General features: G+C 30.1%; 1 protein-coding gene across 1 annotated transcript; it reads right to left on the reverse strand.

Moving 5' to 3' along the window:
• Positions 1-577: 577 nt before the first annotated feature.
• Positions 578-7680, reverse strand: LOC116004078. Its single transcript, XM_031244011.1, has 3 exons — positions 7294-7680; positions 6590-6739; positions 578-1233 (listed from the first exon to the last, which is right to left on the reverse strand). Exons 1-3 carry the CDS (start codon positions 7600-7602, stop codon positions 835-837), a joined length of 858 nt encoding a protein of 285 aa, XP_031099871.1. The 5' UTR covers positions 7603-7680; the 3' UTR covers positions 578-834.
• Between the last annotated feature and the right edge of the window lie 14324 nt (positions 7681-22004).

Consider the following 22004-nt stretch of genomic DNA (forward strand, 5'->3'; position numbering starts at 1 on the left):
CAGCAAAAGCCAATTAAGCAATTCAAGTTACAAGTTCGACTTTTCCGGCCAAGTTAATTAGGCAATCAAAGTTGTGAGTTTGACCAGTCAAATCGGTCAAACAATCAAAGTTTTAAATGTGATAACTTTGACTCCAATAACTATAGTCTATGATTTGAAAGAACATAATACAATTACAAGTTCAACCCAACAAGAACAAATTAAGATTTAAATCAATCAGTTATTGATAATAGTGAACAGATTATGACTTGAACCCGTCAATTATGATTTAAACCAGTTAGTTATTATTAATAGTGTGCAATTTATTATTTGAACCACTCAAATATGAATAGCGTGCATACATGAGTAGTGCCTACAAATTTTGGCCAAAAAAAAAAAAAATGTATCTAGTTGCTACACAACACTGGCCAAAAAACAATAGGATCAGAGGAAGAAAGCAATCAACAACCAATCTGAAAAGTACAACCAAAACACAGGAAAATCAAATCAAAACGCAAAAATAATAATTGAAACATTCATCAAATTATGCGTCCTAACATAAAAAAAACTCTGCAATTAGATATATAAAATCATATTATACTCTGAAAACTGACGATCATATTTAGAATGAAATTCAATTTTCATAGAGCAGATAAAGTTGTATTGATTCACAAAATCAGAACAGGTATTAGTCATGCTTAACTGCAACAGAATACTACATTTACTTCTAAATTGCCAATCACGAAACAAGCAGGCAATCGCTACCTAGAACCTAAAAACAGGACTAACAGCTAAACGGAAATAGTCGAACAGATCTGCAATTACACAGACGAACATCCAATAGCGCACAATATCCTAGCCTCCGAAACCGTACAGAGTCCTGCCCTGCCTCTTGAGGGCGTAGACGACGTCCATCGCAGTCACGGTCTTCCTCCGAGCGTGCTCAGTGTAGGTCACGGCGTCTCTGATCACATTCTCGAGGAAGATTTTGAGGACTCCCCTGGTCTCCTCGTAGATGAGGCCGGAGATACGCTTCACGCCTCCTCTACGAGCCAGACGGCGAATGGCCGGCTTGGTGATCCCCTGGATGTTGTCGCGAAGCACCTTCCTGTGACGCTTGGCTCCTCCCTTGCCCAATCCCTTGCCTCCCTTTCCGCGGCCGGACATTTTTGCAAAGTGAAGGAAGAAATCTAGGGTTTTGAATTTGTGGGGTGAGAGGTAAAATGGACAAGTAGATTTTGATTTCGAACTGAGCTGGATGAGGGAGGGGGTTCGCCATTTATTGCCCGAAATTTAGAATAGGATCAATATTGACCGTTCGATTGAAAAGGTTAATCGACGGTCGGAACAGGTGATCCGCGTGACCAAATGAAATTGAATGGGAATCGTTGATTAAAGATGAATCGACGGATGGTTTGGGTTTTTCTAGGCTCAGTTGTGGATTGTGCTTTTTCTGTGAAAACATAAAACGTGTATATTTTGGGCGCGGTCATAAAATGAGCGGAAAGAGATTGAAATTTTAGAATGAGAAAATATCATATTTTTAGTCTCTCAATTATAATACATAATGATTATTTAATTTGTATTACATTTGGTAATGGACTATTAGCATTTTTAAATTAGGTGCATAACTATTAAATTTGTATTACATTTGGTCATGTCGTTAAATTTTTCGCCCAAATTTCAGACCAAGTCACCCCTGACCTGCTAATTTATTTAAATTTTATTTTTAAAACTTTTTAAATAATTTTTAGGTTAAAAAACATTACATTGGCAGTTAACAATAGTACCATTTCATTCCAATGCATCAACATTTTCACACTTTAACCCTAAGCTAGAATAAGCTTTCTAGTAGCATTGAAATTACTAACCAAGACTAACATTACTAAAAAAAACCAAAAAAAAAAAAAATCATAGCTCCCCACAAACACTTTAACATTTGCTTCACATTTGAATTAGAAGTTTGGTCCTCTCAGTATCTCTAAGCCTGCTTTTAACGACTTCAATTTCTTGCTTGTTGCGGTTTATTCTTCTTAGCAATTCAGAATAATCACCTTCGATCTTGAACAAATTGGTGGTTCAAACCATCTCACAAATCCACATCCACCAATAGCCCTCCCCTATATACAAAATTTGTGAGTATACCAAGTAATTAAATAAATATAATAAATCCACAAACAACAAAAAAGAACAATAATTTCAGTGTTACTCGTTTGGTTATCGTATGGACAGTCACAATCCTTTCTTCGCGGGTTCTCATTCGTCCATAATGTTCGTACTTTCAATCTTTGCCCACAGTGAAAATAAGAAACGGGTGCATCTCTATAGTAAACCCTGGAACAATAGTTGCTCTCCTCGCTATCGCCATACGAACGTTGCATATATATCTTGAGTTTGTTGTTGAAGTCTTGTCTTTCTCTACTATGGCGATTCATTCAACGAAGAAATGGAGAAATGGATGAACATTGCGTAAAGCTAGGGTTACTCTGGTTTAATAAGAGGAGAAAAAGACCAATCATAGTGAAATTCCATTACTACCCTCGACTTAAACATAAATTTGACGTCTAACCGGACGGAGGACCATATTAGTTAACTTTTACAAAGTTGAGGACTTCATCAGGTAAAAAAAATTAATTGAGGATCAAATTGGTAATTTCACAATCGTCGAGGGACTATTTTGGTAATTAACTCATTAGGAATAAATGCAAAAGATGACATACACTCACAGTTGACAAAAGTACAAAATGAATAAGGATAATTTTACATAACATGATTAACATGTACACAATTGATTAACTTTTTATGTTGCATAATTTCATGGGGAGCAATGCTACACACCCCTAATTTATTTTCCCAATATTTTTTACCTCCTTTTTTTTTTTTTGAAACCACTTCCTTACTTGGCATTATTTGATTGGTTTAATTATTATTTGTTATGTTGCATAGTTTTATGGGGAGCAATGCTACACACCCCTAATTTATTTTCCCAATATTTTTTACCTCCTTACTTAGCATTATTTGATTGGTTTAATTATTATTTGTTAATTAGTGGTTGGTTAGCATATTCATGCGCACCCAATGAGTTACATCAAGAGGAAAATATGGGGGCTAAAATTTAGGAGGGGCAAGAAGAATTTGCAATGGGTGATAACCCCTAACTAATACATCTATCTTCAATAATCAATCATTAACAGCGCGTTTTGTTCACAAAAAATATTTGAGGGAAATGAAATTAAAATTTCGTAAAGAAGAAATTACTGGGAGATTAATTACATTATTTGTTTGGTGGAAAATAAATTACTGGGAATATTGATTTCATTGTTTCGTTGGTTTGTAATTGTAATGAATAATGAATACGAAGACAATTATACCTCTCCATAATAATGACAACAACAATATTGATTTCATTGTTTCGCAGGACACTTTTTTTAGCCCTAACCCGCCCACCGCGGGGCGGGCTTCGCCTTACTTTGACTTTACTACTGTCCGCAACTCAACAAGCTAGAATGGCTAGATCAACTAATATATAATTAGAGTAGATACCAGTGAAGGTCCTCCGACTTTGATGGCACCGCCACTTTTAGTCCTCAACTTTTAAATTAACCACTTTTAGTCCTCCGACTTTGACGGCACTGCAACTTTTAGTCCTCAACTTTTAAATCAACCACTTTTAGTCCTCTTACTTTTTGTTTTTAGCCACCTATGGTCCTTTCTTTACAATTGGACATCTAATGTCATTTTCTCAAGGGCAATTCAGTCATTTGATCCAAAATTTAGTGTTAACAAAGGAGAGTGGAGAATAGGGTTTCTTCAATTATTCTGATGAGGAAACATAATACTTAATACATTAATTTTGAAATGACTGAATTGGCCTTGAGAAAATGACATTAGATGTCCAATTGTAAAGGAATGATCATAGATGGCTAGAAACCTAAAGTAAGAGGACTAAAAGTGGTTGATTTAAAAGTTGAGGACTAAAAGTGACGGTACCATCAAAGTCGGAGAACTAAAAATGGTTGATTTAAAAGTTGAGGACTAAAAGTGACGGTGCTATCAAAGTTGGGAGACTCCCAGTGATATTTACTCTATATAATTATATACATTGCTCACGCCTACAAAGCAACACAACATGACAACACAAATATCAAAGAAACACATATATCAAAGAAAAGAGCACATGGATCTGCTATTCGTCCATCTGTCTCGCAATTCACCTCTATCACATCCATTGACCACCTCCATTGCACTAAGCAAAGCAAAGACGCAAAGCAAAGCAAGCACATGGAATCGCCGCCCAGAAACGATGGTGGTAACTAGCTGAAATGATGGAGCTTCGATCTGCAATTCTCCTAAATCTTTTTTTTTTTTTGCCATTTTGTTTTTTAGCGAAAAATGGACTTCGATATAATAACCTCAATGTGCCATTTTGAGCGAAAAATCAAAATGAAAGATTTCAGTTGGCCGTCCGGCGAACGGCATTGAAGTCTTCACTTTGGTCTGCAACTCTGGTCTTCAACTGCGATTTGTTCTGCCAAATAATCTTAGCTTAAAAAAAAAAAGATTGCATCAGGGGTTGGTTTGGCGGTCTAGGCGCCGCCTAGCCGGTCGCAAAGGAGGCTAATTCCAGCCTTCCTTGACACGGTAGGGCGCTGCCACGCTAAGCGCCGATTAATCGGCGCGTAGGCCCGATTTTCGCAACATTGATACTTAGTCCATAAATTATTATCGTATACATAATTTTTTTTTCCTTTTAGTTATCTGTAAAGTACCGATTTTAATCCATTACTAACAAAATTTATTAAAATTAACATTGTACCTCAAAATTTTTAAATTATTGAAGGACATGTTAGTTCTTTCATCAAGTTTATAAAATTATCTCAACTAAATCTTTATATATACCACTTTTCTTCATTTGTAATGAAGAATTTTTAGTTTTCTAAAATTTATAAATATGTATCTACATATATTTAATTTCAAGGTTAAATAAGTGAATTTGTCTTTCTAAATAAGCAAGGTCTAGATTTCATATTGCTATAGTACTGTAGTATATAATTGACATGTCTTATTTGTTCCTAGAATTTTTAGCACTTTTAGTCTCACGATTATAGTGACTTTTTCAGGATTGGTCCACGAATTTCAAACTTTACAATTTTGGTCCACGACTATTACTTTTGTTGCAAAAAATGCCCTTCCGGTAGCTTTTCAGTCCAATACTCGCAAAAAAAAATAAAATAAAAAAATCACAAGATTTTCCGTCAATTTCTCGCCGAAAAAAAAAATCTTTCAAGTAGGATTAAAATAGACATTTCTAAAAAAATAATTAAAGTTAAAACTAATTCGTTTCTAAAAAGATATGTAGCCAATTTAATTATTTTGATTTTAGTAAATTAATTAAAGTTAAAACTAATTCATCTCTAAAAACAAATGTAGCCAATTTAATTTTAGTAAAATTAAGTACAAATTTAATATTCTTTTTACTTTTTATTTTAAAATTCAATTGGCAAGACTTACCAATAATTTTATGTGATTTTGTATAGAAATTTGTATTTATTTTTTCATATATTAGAGAAACTGAAGCGGGAGGACATATACGGGGATCATTCTAATAATAATATGTGTAATGTAACAATGAATAGAATCAAAATAAAATTTAAAAAACCTTGGAATTACTGCATAATTAAATTGGCTACATATGTTTTTAGAAATAAATTAGTTTTAACTTTAATTAGTTTACTAAAATTAAAATAATTAAATTGGCTACATATGCTTTTAGAAATGAATTAGTTTTAACTTTAATTAGTTTTTTAGAAATGTCCATTTTAATCCTATTTGAAAGAATTTTTTTCGGCAAAATTGACGAAAAATCTGATAGTTTTTTTTCCAGCGAAAAATTGCTGAAAAATTCGCCGAATTTTATTTTCCAACGGGTATTGGACTGAAAAGCTGTCGGAAGGACCATTTTAGCAACAAAAGTAATAGTCGTGGACCAAAATTGCAAAGTTTGAAAGTCGTTGACCGATCCTGCAAAAATTACTATAGTCGTGGGAAAGTGCTAAAAATTCTTTATTCCTATATTAATTCTTGAAGAGCATTTAAGCAAAATGAATCCTCATAAAATAGACATTGATCTTTTATAACTTTAAGATATCCACCTTCATTTATTTACTTGCACCTCAAAGATTCCAAGGCAGGCAATGATATCAAGTTCCGTTTCAAATTAGGAATATACCAAACATTTGTAAGAGTTCTGTCAATATTATCATGAATTTCAATCTGCACACTTTTAGTTATACTAACCTTGCATTGGGTATCAAGATAACTTGACAACTCCACCACTAATTGGTTCCAGACACCAGTGTAACCCGGTTAACATCAGTAGCTAATTAAGAGAGAAAACAATTAAAAACCCCCATCTAACATTAAATGTGGGATTTATAGTTAAAGGACATGTGCCGGTTTCACAGTATGAGTGCCACTTGGAGGTCATGCACAGGACCAGACGCAATCCCATTGTTCTTCACCCAAGTGCATAGCGACTACAAGCGGCTAGAGGAGAGGTGATACAAGGCCAAGTGATCGAACCAACCAAATCTTATCACTTCCTACGAACTTGCTCAGCAGTCAGCTTAGAGCATCCATAATAGTGGTTATTAGAATAGTAATCAGCAGTCAGCTTAGAGCATCCATAATAGTGGTTATTGGAATAGTAAAAGATGAGGCGGAGGGAAGAGAGAAGGAAGAGAGAATGGGAAATATTCATCTGCAATATAAGGTTATTGGAACAGTGCAAATCACCAAAGAAGACACAGCTTTGCTCGTAGGGCGGACTGCAAATGCCGACAGAGCGCGGGCACTGTGCCCGGTGGTGCGTTAATTAGGACGGGCAGTCGAGAGGTCGAAGATCGAATAAACTGTTCATCGAGTTGCTTGGTTAGTACGCATTACAGAGATCTGTCGACCTACGGTCATGATACGCAAGCAATAACCCTATCAACAACCAATCAGAATAAGTGCAACCAAGCCACAGGAAAATCAAATCAAAACACATTGAAAACTAAGCATAAAAACTCCGATTGAAACATTAATCGATTTATGCGTCCTTCCATTACAACTTTGCAATTAGATATATATAATCATATACTCTGAAAACTAAGCATCCAATTAAGAACGAAATTCAATTTTCATAGAGCAGATATCATTGTATTGATTCACAAAATCAGAACAGGTATTAGTCATGCGTAACTGCAACAGGATATTACATTTACAGACAGGCAATTACACAGACGAAAACATCCAATAGCGCACAACATCCTAGCCTCCGAAACCATACAGAGTCCTGCCCTGCCTCTTGAGGGCGTAAACGACGTCCATCGCAGTCACGGTCTTCCTCCGAGCGTGCTCAGTGTAGGTCACGGCGTCTCTGATCACATTCTCGAGGAAGATTTTGAGGACTCCCCTGGTCTCCTCGTAGATGAGGCCGGAGATACGCTTCACGCCTCCTCTACGAGCCAGACGGCGAATGGCCGGCTTGGTGATCCCCTGGATGTTGTCGCGAAGCACCTTCCTGTGACGCTTGGCTCCTCCCTTGCCCAATCCCTTGCCTCCCTTTCCGCGGCCGGACATTTTTGCAAAGTGAAGGAAGAAATCTAGGGTTTTGAATTTGTGGGGTGAGAGGTAAAATGGACAAGTAGATTTTGATTTCGAACTGAGCTGGATGAGGGAGGGGGTTCGCCATTTATTGCCCGAAATTTAGAATAGGATCAATATTGACCGTTCGATTGAAAAGGTTAATCGACGGTCGGAACAGGTGATCCGCGTGACCAAATGAAATTGAATGGGAATCGTTGATTAAAGATGAATCGACGGATGCCTGGGGTTTTTCTAGGCTTAGTTGTGAATTGTTCTGTGAAAATATAAAACGTGTATTTTGGGCGCGGTCCCAAAATGAGCGGAAGGAGATTGAAATTTCACTATTTTGATTTAGGATTAACCTTGAAATTTTTATTTTTTTAATACTATACAATGCAGTATCTGTTCATAACTACTTTCTCAACCTATAAAAGGAAGGGTTTGATGCCATTGGACCACAAGGTCCTTGGCAATTAACCTTTAATTATATGTCCATATTCAGAATTATTCATTATTTATATTGGGGGTGTTTGGCAAATGGCTGATAGCTGGTAGCTGATCGAATTAGCTGATAGTTAATAGCTGATTGTCTTAGCTAGTTTGACCAACTGATTGTATTAGCTGGTTATAAAAAAGTGTTTAGTAAATTAGTTGTTTACCATTAGCTTATTACATGTAAAATGACATTTAGGGGTATGAGTGTATTGTGGTATTTTAAGTTTTTATTATAATAAAATATCCCTTCAAAAAAATATAACAAAATATGTAATTTATTACTATTATTATTATTAAATATAATTCTTTAATTACATTTACAATTTATTATTATTATTATTATTATTATTCCCTAAATTGCTAAACCTCACAGGCCACCAGTCCCACCACAACTACTCTCACTCTGTTATTATTATTATTATTATTTACCCAAACCCACAAGCAGCCCATTTGCAAGCCCTACCCATTTCCTCTCACTTAATTCCCTAAATCAAAGCGAAGTTCCTCTCCCCTAAATCAGATGCAGAGATCGCAAGAAGCAAGAAGAAGAAGAAGAAGAAGAAGAAGGGAGAACTAGAAGCGAAGAACAATGGGCAAGAAAACAGCAAGAATCTGATGGCACCATGGATGAAGATTACTCTGCTTATTCTTTTTCATAGTATGTATTTTCTTTTTATTTTTTATTTGTGAACTAAAAAATATAACTTGTATGATATGGGTTTTGAGGTTGAAGATGATTTTGTGATGGATTGATAGTCTTTTTCATTGTAATTATTTTACTTTTAATTTTTGAGTTTTTTTGTATGTTCATGGTGGCCTGGGAAAGGAGAAGGATAAGGGGAGAAGAGGAGAAGATGAGTGAAGGGTAAAATTATCATTTGCTATTGAGTGTGATCAGCTATGTTGTAAACGCTGGTACCAGTGGCTTTTTTATTTTCAGCTGATTGCATCAATAAGCTATATCAATAAGCTGGTTTACCAAACACTAATTTTAGCTGTTTGACCAAGTCAAACAGGTAAAATAGGTCAAAACAGCTAAAAAGTGGCTGATCAGCCACTATCCAAACACCCTCATTATTTTTTCATTATCTTAAAAGTAATGATATTCCCCAACTTGATTAAATAAGTGTTTGAACTATTATAAATAATGACAAAATAGATATTTAAAGTCACTTTCAATATCTAACATATTATTACTTATATGTGATACTAGCTTTTTCACATGCGTTGCGCGAATGAGATAATGCCAAATGATTTTTTTTTAAATACGTATTTCAAAATATATTAATACAAGATTAAATACGAGATGTTCATGTATACGTAATTGAGTGTTGAATTTGTTTATCAATACAAGATTATATAGGAGATGTTCAACAAATCTTTCGAGCTCGAGCTTCTCTCGGCAGTGAACATCGGCGACAACCTCCAGTTCTCCTTCGACGAGCTGTGGTGGTGGTTAGTGCGTTGCGACGAGTGGTTGCTGGTGATGGGTGTCTGTTGCTGTTTTTTGAATACTCCGTAACTTTTTAAATTTTTAATAAATAAATAAGTTTATTTTAAAAATAAAATTAAAAAAAAACGCATGTCACAACCACAAAAAAATAACTAGCTAAACAAGTCAGATTGGACTTAATTGAATAATTTTACAGATTTAAAGACTTAAATGGAGCTTCTTTTTTGTACTTAGTGGACCTAATTGCACTATCCAATTGACTTATAGGGCTAATTTGACCCTTTTTATATTATTATTTTTAAATTTTTAATTAGTGATTGGTTAGCATATTCATGAGCACCAAATGATTATGAGCTACATTAGGAAAGAAAATTTTAATGAATAATGAGTATGAAGACAATTATCTCCTGACACAATAATAACAACATCAATAATAATAGTAATTACGAAAAGTTTGTGAGGGCATTATTGTCCTACTTATTTTCCATAAAAACAAAATACAAAGAAGGGACTGTGGTAAATGTTTTACTCATTCTTGAGAAAAATGATTTCCATGAGCCAAACAAAAGAAAAGCTAGCTTCTCTCAAATTCAAGGAAAACATTTTCCAGCGAACCAAACATGCTTTAATAGATATAACTTCGTTTCATACTCTCCACAAAAAAGATTACAACCTTCTTTGAAAGATTCAATCTTCAAAGGGATTTCTATGAGTTACTCTCCACAAAAAATATTACAACGTTCTTTGGAAGATTCAATCTTCAAATTAAAGGGATTTCTATGAGTTGCTTTGTTGTTTGAAGAAGAAAATGGTTTAGATGAACGATCTCTATGGTAATTTTTGTTATAAATGAGCAAATAAATACTTCAAAAAATAACATAATCCTTCATGATAAAATTGTCACATAACATAAACAATTAAATATATCATGATTATCATATTCTCGGTCTATATTTCCAGTATGCATACTAAGGATACAATTGACATCTTTCTTACACAATTTACTCCTAACTAATCATCCATAATTCTACATATTCAATCCTTACATGACAAATTTACTCACATTATCCAAAGAATTAAAACTACTAATTCAAAAAATCAACTTAAAAGTAAAAGATTTTGATATTCAAGGCTCTCCCAAGTTCAAACTTTTTAAATTTTCCTTTTATGATTGCACATCTTGCATATGTTACATGGAAAAAAAATGATTTTAATAGAACCTAGCAACAAGCTCATTAGACCATCATCATTCTTGAAACGGAGAGGATGACAATATGGCATGGTATTTATTTTTCCATGCCATTTTTTTAATTGTAGTTGAAAGATTACTAGTTTTGCTATATTTTAACTACAGTTCACGTAATTTATTTTTTTTGACATTTTTGTTATTTGTGTGCCTTTTTTCCTTTCCCAATAATACATTTAAATATTATACTCCGTAATTATTATAATATTATCATTAGAGAAAATTTCACTTTTCATCATATAACTATTATCGTATTATTAATTTGGATCCACGAATTTAAAAATTGTTAATTTGACTCCACAACTATTTAATTTTTTTTTCAATTTCAATCCTTCTAAACAAATTACCGACCGAAAATTTTTAATGGGTAAATTAAGTTTTTGACTCTTCTCATTTTGGAAAATGGGACCATCTGTAGTGAGGTCACCATTGAGTCTCCAAATTGGGAACCCGATTATGTGACCTCCTATTTGAGAGAGTCACAGAGGTGTCATTGAGTTACAAGCTACTTGGTTAAAAAATACAGAGTATAAAAGAATATATTATTGATGGATAGTAAACTAGGCTCAAACCACATGGAATGATCCAAAATAACAACTGAATTTAGAAGTCGCAAGAAGGATACCCAAAACAAAGCCGTCGAAGAATTCAAATAGGATTGGGATTAATACTCATAATACAACAATGATTAGGGCTTATCATTCATAGTGTAACTAGGACTCCCAATATAAGGAAGGATTCGTATTCCTTGTAAGCCAACCCTAAAATATGTATAAATAGACCTTCAATTCTTCAAACATAGGAGAAATGAGAAACAATTCTTTTCTCCATATGTTCCAATTTCTTATATTATCATTATTCTTGGTAGTGTTGGCAAACCTTTAACCACAATCATAAAACAAACAAGTATAATTGTAGACTCGGTTCATGAATTATTATTGTATACGTAGTTTTTTTTCCTTTAATTATGTGTAAAATGACAATTTTAATCCACTACTAACAAATTCTATTAAAACTAACTAGTATTTTCGCCCGCGCGTTGCACGGAATGGATCTGTTATAATATTTTAAGAATATTTGGATCGATATAAAATTATATAAATTGTAACATCGAATATTATATAACGCAATTAATAAAATTGGTTGGATTGATTATGTTTTCTGATGTTTTCCTAGCTTGAATTAGAGCAAATAATTGTCCAATTATCCGTGCGATGACATCGAATATTATATAGCGCAATTTAATTTTTTTATTATATATACAGGAGTAAATATCAGTGGAGGTCCCCCGACTTTGATGGCACCGCCAATTTTAGTCCTCAACTTTTAAATCAACCATTTTTAGTCCTCCGACTTTGATGGCACCGCCACTTTTAGTCCTCAACTTTTAAATCAACCATTTTTAGTCCTCCGACTTTGATGGCACTGCCACTTTTAGTTCTCAACTTTTAAATTAACCACTTTTAGTCCTTTTACTTTTTGTTTCTAACCACATATGGTCCTTCCTTTACAATTGGACATCTAATGTCATTTTCTCAAGGGTAATTCAGTCATTTCATAATTAATGTATTAAGTATTATGTTTCCTCATCAGAATAATTGAAGAAACCCTATTCTCCACTCTCCTTTGTTAACACTAAATTTTGGACCAAATGACTGAATTGCCCTTGAGAAAATGACATTAGATGTCCAATTGTAAAGGAAGGACCATAGGTGGTTAGAAACAAAAAATAAGAGGACTAAAAGTGGTTGATTTAAAAGTTGAGGACTAAAAGTGGCAGCGCCATCAAAGTCGGAGGACTAAAAGTGGTTGATTTAAAAGTTGAGGACTAAAAGTGGCAGCGCCATTAAAGTCGGAGGACCTCCCCTGGTATTTACTCTATATACAGATATTAAAAATAAAGATGAAATTATAAAAAATTCTAATATTGAACTTTTATACATTTATTTGATTATAAAATTAGTGCAAAAGTATTACACAATTAATTGAATAATATATGACTTGTTTGTTTACAATTATCATAAAATATCGATATGTAATATGACTTATGTAATTATATTATTACTAAAATAAATATGAAAAAATAGAAAATAATTTAATTATATTATATTGTATAATATGACCAATGTTTAGCTTAATTACCATAATAATTATTAGACAATTATTATTAGTCAATTACACTAATATATGTGCAATTATACTTGTATACCTTAAGTATATTTATTTTCACCGTATCGCATTTAGTTTTTCTTCCTCCTCCATATTTGAATGAATTAATTGTAATTATTATAAAAAATATAACAACCCATGTTTAATTAATTTTTAAAAGTTTAAATAACTTGAAGTTTTAAAATGGAAGTGTAATTATTTTTTTTTAAAGTTTTTAAATAATTTTAAATCAATTTTTATTTAATTAGTAATATCCTTTTACTTTTTTAATTTGCCTAGTTTCCGTTTCCTTTTCTATTAGGATCTTTTTATATTTTCAATCAATTAGTAAAATGAGTTTTCTTTTCCATTTTATCTTACTATTGTTTGGGCGGAAATTTTATAAAGGATGATTTTATTTTTATTAATAGTAGTATAGATATAGAAGTATAGATAAATATTCGAAATATTATTATTTGTGTAAATAATAATTAGTAAATTATTTTTTCTTATAAAATTACTCATAATTTTCAAGGAATTTTCTTATATATTTATTATTGCAGAATTTGTTTCCATTATTCTCACAATTATAATGGTTTAATTATTCTCAGAATTTGGTAAATAAAATTTTGTTACCAATTAAATTTTATTAACTTTTTTACCAATTAATTAGTAATATTAGTTTGTGTGGGGAAGTTGAAGGGGATGATTTTAAATTTATTAATAGTATTGATATGTGAATGTAAAAACAATATATTACCAATTAATAGATATTAGTTCATTTCGATTTTACATTTTCTTACTAAATAAGCTTTATTAATTATTTGACTAATAAAATATTTAATTAATTGACTACAAAAGTTTGGGCCAAAAAATGAAATATGAAAGATTTTACTTTTATGTATAACATAGATTCAATATTTTTAATTATATGTCCAAATGGTTGACACGATATTACAAAAATATAGAAAGTAAAGTAATTAAGGTAACCAAATTATTATTATTATTATTGTTGTTGTTGTTGTTGTTGTTGTTGTTGTTATTAAAGGAAATGACGGGAATGATGTGTAGTAGTTTAGGCTATATAAGGTATGACTAAATAGAATAAAGATTTTATTCTATAGTTATTCTATGTGTGACTATTAAATTATGTTTTCTTTTTCATTTTTTCTTTTTGATTGTTAATATTATTAGTATTAATCATTAAATTATGGACCATTTTTTTTATTTCCTTTTCTATTGTTTCCTCAACAAATTTTCATTTTCTATTGTTTGGACAGAAGTGGTTGGACGAGAAAGCACGAAATGGAAATTTTGTTAGGATTTTCCTTTTTATTAGTAACCTTGTTATTATTAGTCCATTTCCTGGTAAGTTAATTTCGTTATGTTTTCTATTTTTCCTCGTAAGTTAATTTTGTTTCCTTTTTCATTTTTCATTTTTACTGCTAACATTATTAATATTAATCATTGAATTATGAATCACTTTTTTATTTTCCTTTTCTATTGTTTGCTAAATATTTTTTTAATTGTTTGGGCTGAAGTGTTTGGGCGTGTACTTCAATTTTCAGGGGAAAAGGANGTTTTTAAATAATTTTCAATCAATTTTCATTTAATTAGTAATATCCTTTTACTTTTTTAATTTGCCTAGTTTCCGTTTCCTTTTCTATTAGGATCTTTTTATATTTTCAATCAATTAGTAAAATGAGTTTTCTTTTCCATTTTATCTACTATTGTTTGGGCGGAAATTTTATAAAGGATGATTTTATTTTTATTAATAGTAGTATAGATATAGAAGTATAGATAAATATTCGAAATATTATTATTTGTGTAAATAATAATTAGTAAATTATTTTTTCTTATAAAATTACTCATAATTTTCAAGGAATTTTCTTATATATTTATTATTGCAGAATTTGTTTCCATTATTCTCACAATTATAATGGTTTAATTATTCTCAGAATTTGGTAAATAAAATTTTGTTACCAATTAAATTTTATTAACTTTTTTACCAATTAATTAGTAATATTAGTTTGTGTGGGGAAGTTGAAGGGGATGATTTTAAATTTATTAATAGTATTGATATGTGAATGTAAAAACAATATATTACCAATTAATAGATATTAGTTCATTTCGATTTTACATTTTCTTACTAAATAAGCTTTATTAATTATTTGACTAATAAAATATTTAATTAATTGACTACAAAAGTTTGGGCCAAAAAATGAAATATGAAAGATTTTACTTTTATGTATAACATAGATTCAATATTTTTAATTATATGTCCAAATGGTTGACACGATATTACAAAAATATAGAAAGTAAAGTAATTAAGGTAACCAAATTATTATTATTATTATTGTTGTTGTTGTTGTTGTTGTTGTTGTTGTTATTAAAGGAAATGACGGGAATGATGTGTAGTAGTTTAGGCTATATAAGGTATGACTAAATAGAATAAAGATTTTATTCTATAGTTATTCTATGTGTGACTATTAAATTATGTTTTCTTTTTCATTTTTTCTTTTTGATTGTTAATATTATTAGTATTAATCATTAAATTATGGACCATTTTTTTTATTTCCTTTTCTATTGTTTCCTCAACAAATTTTCATTTTCTATTGTTTGGACAGAAGTGGTTGGACGAGAAAGCACGAAATGGAAATTTTGTTAGGATTTTCCTTTTTATTAGTAACCTTGTTATTATTAGTCCATTTCCTGGTAAGTTAATTTCGTTATGTTTTCTATTTTTCCTCGTAAGTTAATTTTGTTTCCTTTTTCATTTTTCATTTTTACTGCTAACATTATTAATATTAATCATTGAATTATGAATCACTTTTTTATTTTCCTTTTCTATTGTTTGCTAAATATTTTTTTAATTGTTTGGGCTGAAGTGTTTGGGCGTGTACTTCAATTTTCAGGGGAAAAGGATGCAAAAGTTCTCGTTTCACCATTTCTAATTCCGGTAATTTCTCAAACTTCAATTCAATCGATGCATATGTTTATATTTTTTGTTTTTTTATTGGTTTATTTTTGTTTTTCTTTGAATAGTAAAATCAATAACTTGAATGTTAAGCCATTTCTCCACCATTTCATTAAAGTCCGAGTAACTGATTCAATGCTAGATCATCACATATGTACAAAAATAAATCACATAAAAATGACTTAAAAACAAAAAAGGACCGATCTTTAAACATATGCATATATGTTCCTGCACACGGAAGACGTGCTAATAAACATATGCATACATGTGGGAAACTTAGACATTAGGAAGAAAATCGAGAGAGAATACAGACCAATGGAAATGTTAACGGCGACGACGATCAAGACCGGGAATGACGACAACCACCATTCTGAGAAAAACCTTAGAGAGAGGATCCAATTCTTGAATCTCTTGAGTAGTGCACAGGGGGAATGCTAACCCAAGTTTGATCCTATCATTTTATACGCATGGCGTAGGGATCTCTCTTTTTTTCTTTTTTTTTTTTTTTTTTTTGTGCAGGCAATTAGTAATTCTCATTCCCTTTTTCAATTTTCATTTTCTAGTATTAATGATTAATTTCTGTTTTCTTTTTCATTTTCAATCAATTAGGGATCTGTTTTATTTATAGTCAATTAGTGATTTTCGTTTCCTTTTTCATTTTCTATCAATTAGGTGCCAATTAAGGAACAAATATGCATATGAGTTATATCATCATCATCATCATTATTATTATTATTATTATTATTATTATATATATACTATAATATGATTGACAATTCGTAATTTTTGTATATCAGGCAGAATTCATAATTCGTGTATTTTTTTGATAGCATATATATAATATAATATGATTGAAAATATTTGTTACGATTTAATGAACAAATTAATTTATAATTAATAGATATTATTTTGTAATTTTCAATTCCAATAATATGTTATATTCTTGATTTAATTTTCAATTCCAATAATATATCATATTCTTGAAAATCAATGTTTATGTCCCAATGCCAAACGTCTCAGTTCCTGTTGGGCGGGAATTTTTTTATCATCTTCAATTTGCTTATATATATAGAGAGATATAGAGATAGAGATATAAACACAAAAATATATACATACATACATATATAAATATATATATATATATATACATACATACATATATATACATACATACATATATATATATATATATATATGAATAACTCCGTATATGATCTTTAAGTATTGAAGGAAAGTTTGGAAGAAGAAAAAAAATCAAATCCAAATGCTATGAGCAGTACGTGAGCTGTGTGTTTTGAGCAAAATCTTGAAAACCAAGCTCTGCTCTACATGTCTTATCATTTTAAATTTAGAAATTTAATGATTAATCAAATCTTAGAAAACAACATAAAAAAACATGGCCTCAGCCCTCCCCCTCACCATAGCTTCCCTTTACCACATATTGCTAGGCTTTGCTGCCAAAGTAGCAAACATGCCATGTGACATGGAATTACTGTCCATGGCTACATTGATTTAATAATTAATATAAAAATAAGAAAAATAAGTAAAAAAATTAAAATAAAGCAAGAATGCGAGATGTAAGCTTCCAAGCCTCTTATGGAGAAATTGTCTTTCAAGACTATCAGTAAATCATCCATCTCCATTTCTCCTCCTGGGAATGTAAAGCAAATGGGTGAAGTGTGGAATATACTGGGAAATCTTTATTTCCTAAATTTATAATCTTAAAATAATGTTGCACGGAATGGATTTGTTATAATATTTTAAGAATATTTAGATCGATATACAATTATGTAAATTATAACATCGAATATTATATAGCACAGTTGATGACATTGGTTCGATCACGTACGTTTCCTAATGTTTTCCTTGCTTGAATTAGAGCAAATAATTGTCCAATTACCCGTGCGATGCATTGATAAATTTTTTATTATATATTTAGAAAATAAAAATAAATATGAAATTATGAAAAAATTCTAATATTGAACGCGTACATTTATTTGATTATAAGATTAGAGCAAAAGTATTACTCAATTAATTGAACAATATATGACTTGTTTGTCTACAATTATCTTAAAAATATCAATATGTAATATGACTTATATAATTATATTATTACTAAAATAAATATGGGAAAAATAAGAAATAATTTAATTGTAATTATTATAAAAATAAATTCTACAACCTTAGCTTAATTACCATAATAATTATTACGCAATTATTATTAGTCAATTACACTAAATTATACTTCTATACCATAAGTATATTCATTTTCACCATATCGCATTTAGTTTTTTCTCCCTCTTCCATATTTGAATGAATTAATTGTAATTGTTATAAAAAATCTAATAGTCCACGTTTAATTAATTATTTTAAAGTTTAAATAATTTAAAGTTTTCAAAAGGAAAATGTGTAATTAATTTTTCCTCTTGTTACTTTCACGAGCTTTTCATTTTCATTAGCATAAATCATTTATTTTGGTTTCAATTCGGCAAGTGTTGATCTTATCCTGGGCGAGCAAAAAAGAATGATGACGAAGACCCAGATCTTTGATGAAGCTTTAAGCTCCTTGAAGGAACATAGCTTCCTAGTTATGAAATCGTCTGCGATTCAAGTTTTCTATAGCATAATTAGAAAAGTTGTTTCTATGTCTGACTGTAAGTAATGGTTTACCATTTCATTGATCATTGATGTAAACGTTTTATGTTATGAATTAATGGAATAGCTACGCTTACCTTTCAAAAAAAAAGTTTTTAAATAATTTTCAGTCAATTAGTAATATCATTTCATTTTCCAATTTGTCAAATTTCTGTTTGCTTTTCCATTATGATTTTTTTTATATTTTCAATCAATTAGTAAAATCAGTTTTCTATTCCATTTGATATTTACTATTGTTTAGGCAGGAATTTCACAGAGGATGATTTTATTTTTATTAATAATAGTATAAATATATAAGTATAGAGAAGTATTCGAATTATTATTATTGGTGTAAATAATAATTAATAAATTATTTTTTCTTATAAAATTATGCAAGATTTGTTTCCATTATTCTCACAATTATAATGGTTTAATTATTCTCAGAATTTGGTAAATAAAATTTTGTTACTAATTAAATTTTATTACTTTTTTTTTACCAATTAATTAATAATATTAGTTTGTGCGGGAAAAATTGAAGGGGAGAATTTTTCTTTTATTAATAGTATTGATTGATACGTGAATATAGAAACAATATTACCGATTAATAGATATTAGTTAATTTTCATTTTACATTTTCTTACCAAATAAGCTTTATTAATTATTTGACGGGAAAATTGCATTTTTCGTCCCTAAGTTATAGGGTAATTGTAGAATTCGTCCCTAAGTTATGATAATACTCACTTTTCGTCCCTAAGTTCTCATTGCCGTTGCACTTTTCGTCCTTGAGTTATTCAAATTGCAAATTTCGTCCCTAAGTTATCATTGCGTTGCACTTTTTGTCCCAAACATAAGTGTGCAAACTTCAGTAAAGTTTCGTTTAAAAAAATTTTAATCGAACTTTTCCGGTTCAATGCCAATTTTTTTAACGAAGTTTACTGAAAAAGTTCGTAAAAATTTTTTAAAACGAAAATTTACTGAAGTTTGCAAACTAGTTAGGGACGAAAACTACTTCGGTAAATTTTTGTTTAAAATTTTTTTAATCAAACTTTTCCGGTTCAATGCCAATTTTTTTAATGAAGTTTATTGAAAAAGTTCGATTAAAATTTTTTTAAAACGAAAGTTTACCGAAGTTTGCAAACTTAAGTTAGGGACGAAAACTACTTCGGTAAATTTTCGTTAAAAAAATTTTTAATCGAACTTTTTCGGTTCAATGCCAATTTTTTTAACGAAGTTTACTGAAAAAGTTTGATTAAAATTTTTTAAAAACAAAATTTTACCGAAGTTTGCAAACTTAAGTTAGGAACGAAAAGTGCAACGCAACGATAACTTAGGGACGAAATTTACAATTTGAATAACTCAGGGACGAAAAGTGCAACGTCGATGAGAACTTAGGAACGAAAAGTGAGTATTACCATAAATTAGGGACGGATTCTACAATTATCATATAACTTAGGGACGAAATATTTAATTAATTGAGTACAAAAGTTTGGGCTGGAAAATGAAATAGGGGAATTTTACTTTTATAAATAGTATAGATTATTTTTAACTTTTTTTTTTTAAAAAATAATTTTAATTTGAGGTGACCTTTAAAAAAATAAGGACAGCAATAACGTTGTCATATTTGTTTCTTGTTATATGTTTCCTTTTGTTTCTTATTACTCCAGATTTTGTGAGTTTCTTCGTAGTACTTCTTGACTGTTTATAATATTCACTTGCCATATTTGGGAGAAAATAATAGTGTTCTAATTTAGTGATTTATAAGGCAGATTTAATGTATATAGAGACGTGAAGAACAAAGATAGGGTTGAAAAAACAAATTTATAATGAGGTGTGGTTTTTAATATTCTGTAAGGATATGAATAGTTTGTTAGCAGTAATGATAGCACACATTTACTAAAGTTGTCATGTGTTAACGTTTATTCTTATTTTATAAGAAGTATATCAAATAATTAAAATACAAATTTACAATTAATATATGCGCTTAGTTTTTAAATTTGATGATTTATAACTTTAACTACTGGCTATACATGTTTCTGTCATAGTATCAAAAGTTTGTTGTTTGCTATTATTTTTTAGGTGTTATTTAATTGTGAATTATAGTTTCTTTCTTAGGCATTTCATTAGTAGTGTTAAATTATTATTATTTTATTAATTTCGACTAATGAAATAACTCAACATGTGGCAAATGATGATATGCCAATCTGATGCCAATATAAGTTGTATATGCTAATCAGTTTATCTTTTCATTGTCAAATAACTTGGAAATATATGCACAATGTTTGAATATGTAAAATTAAAAAATATGGAATGACTGTTTTCAAAATTTTATATATATGGTAAGACTAAATAAACATGACAATGATGCCAATTGCCAACCCTCTCTAGCTTCTCATAAACATCAGAAATAATGGAACTAATAATAATATTGCAATTGATTGAATCTTCCAATGTGCTGCCATAACTTAAGCCAGACATGGATGCAATCCTCCTTTAGAGGGATTTGATCAACACAAATACTGTAGTCTGTAAAAGAATAGTATTTATGATAATTATAAATAAAATATGTACAAATAAAAATATACAAAAGCCATGGTAAAAAATGATAATACAAATTAAGATACTTAAGTTACCTTTCATGAAATTTCTTAAACTGCATTATATATTGATTGAACAAAAGCTATGTAGCATTAAGAACTGGAGAGATTAATATCACCAGCAACATAAAAAGATCACTGATTAATATCCTAGAATCCTAAAAATACTATCAAAACCTAAATAATCGTTAACAGTTGCATGTGTTGAGACTTACTATTGTTATCAGTCTTGACTCTACACAATTGCAAAAGAACAATTGCAGAAGAAGAATATTGACTGCAACCAGAATGAAATTTTAATAGAATATGGACGAAAAAAGAAACCAAAAATAGGATATCATTTACTGGAATGTCAAAAACATGACCAAAAAATATGAAAAATAGTATATCCCAAAAAATAAAAATATTATATATAAAATGTAAGCAATGGATACCTTTTCAGTCTTCACCATGAAACAAAATTCCTTACACTTGATAGAATCACTGCCCCTTCTTTATGCAACTTCATATGTATGCACCAAGTGAAGTTTAATAGCACATGAATTATAATAGAGAAAAAAGAGGCAGGAATACGTTGGAAGCTTACAATTTAAGTTTCAGCAGAATGATATGTTTAAATAACAAAATGTTACCATAATAACCAATAACCAATAACCAATAACAAAATAAATAAATAAATAAATGTCATAATTATATTATTCTATATCGAAGGCATAATAATAACCATAATTACAATTACCATCTATACTATATAAATTATATCATTCTAATTAATATTACCAATTATAACCAATTTCTATCATTCTATCATAATTCTATCATAATTATATAAGTCTATCCGTATATAAA

Source organism: Ipomoea triloba, chromosome 14 (genome assembly GCF_003576645.1).
Source record: "Ipomoea triloba cultivar NCNSP0323 chromosome 14, ASM357664v1".
In the NCBI taxonomy this organism is placed as follows: Eukaryota; Viridiplantae; Streptophyta; class Magnoliopsida; order Solanales; family Convolvulaceae; genus Ipomoea; species Ipomoea triloba.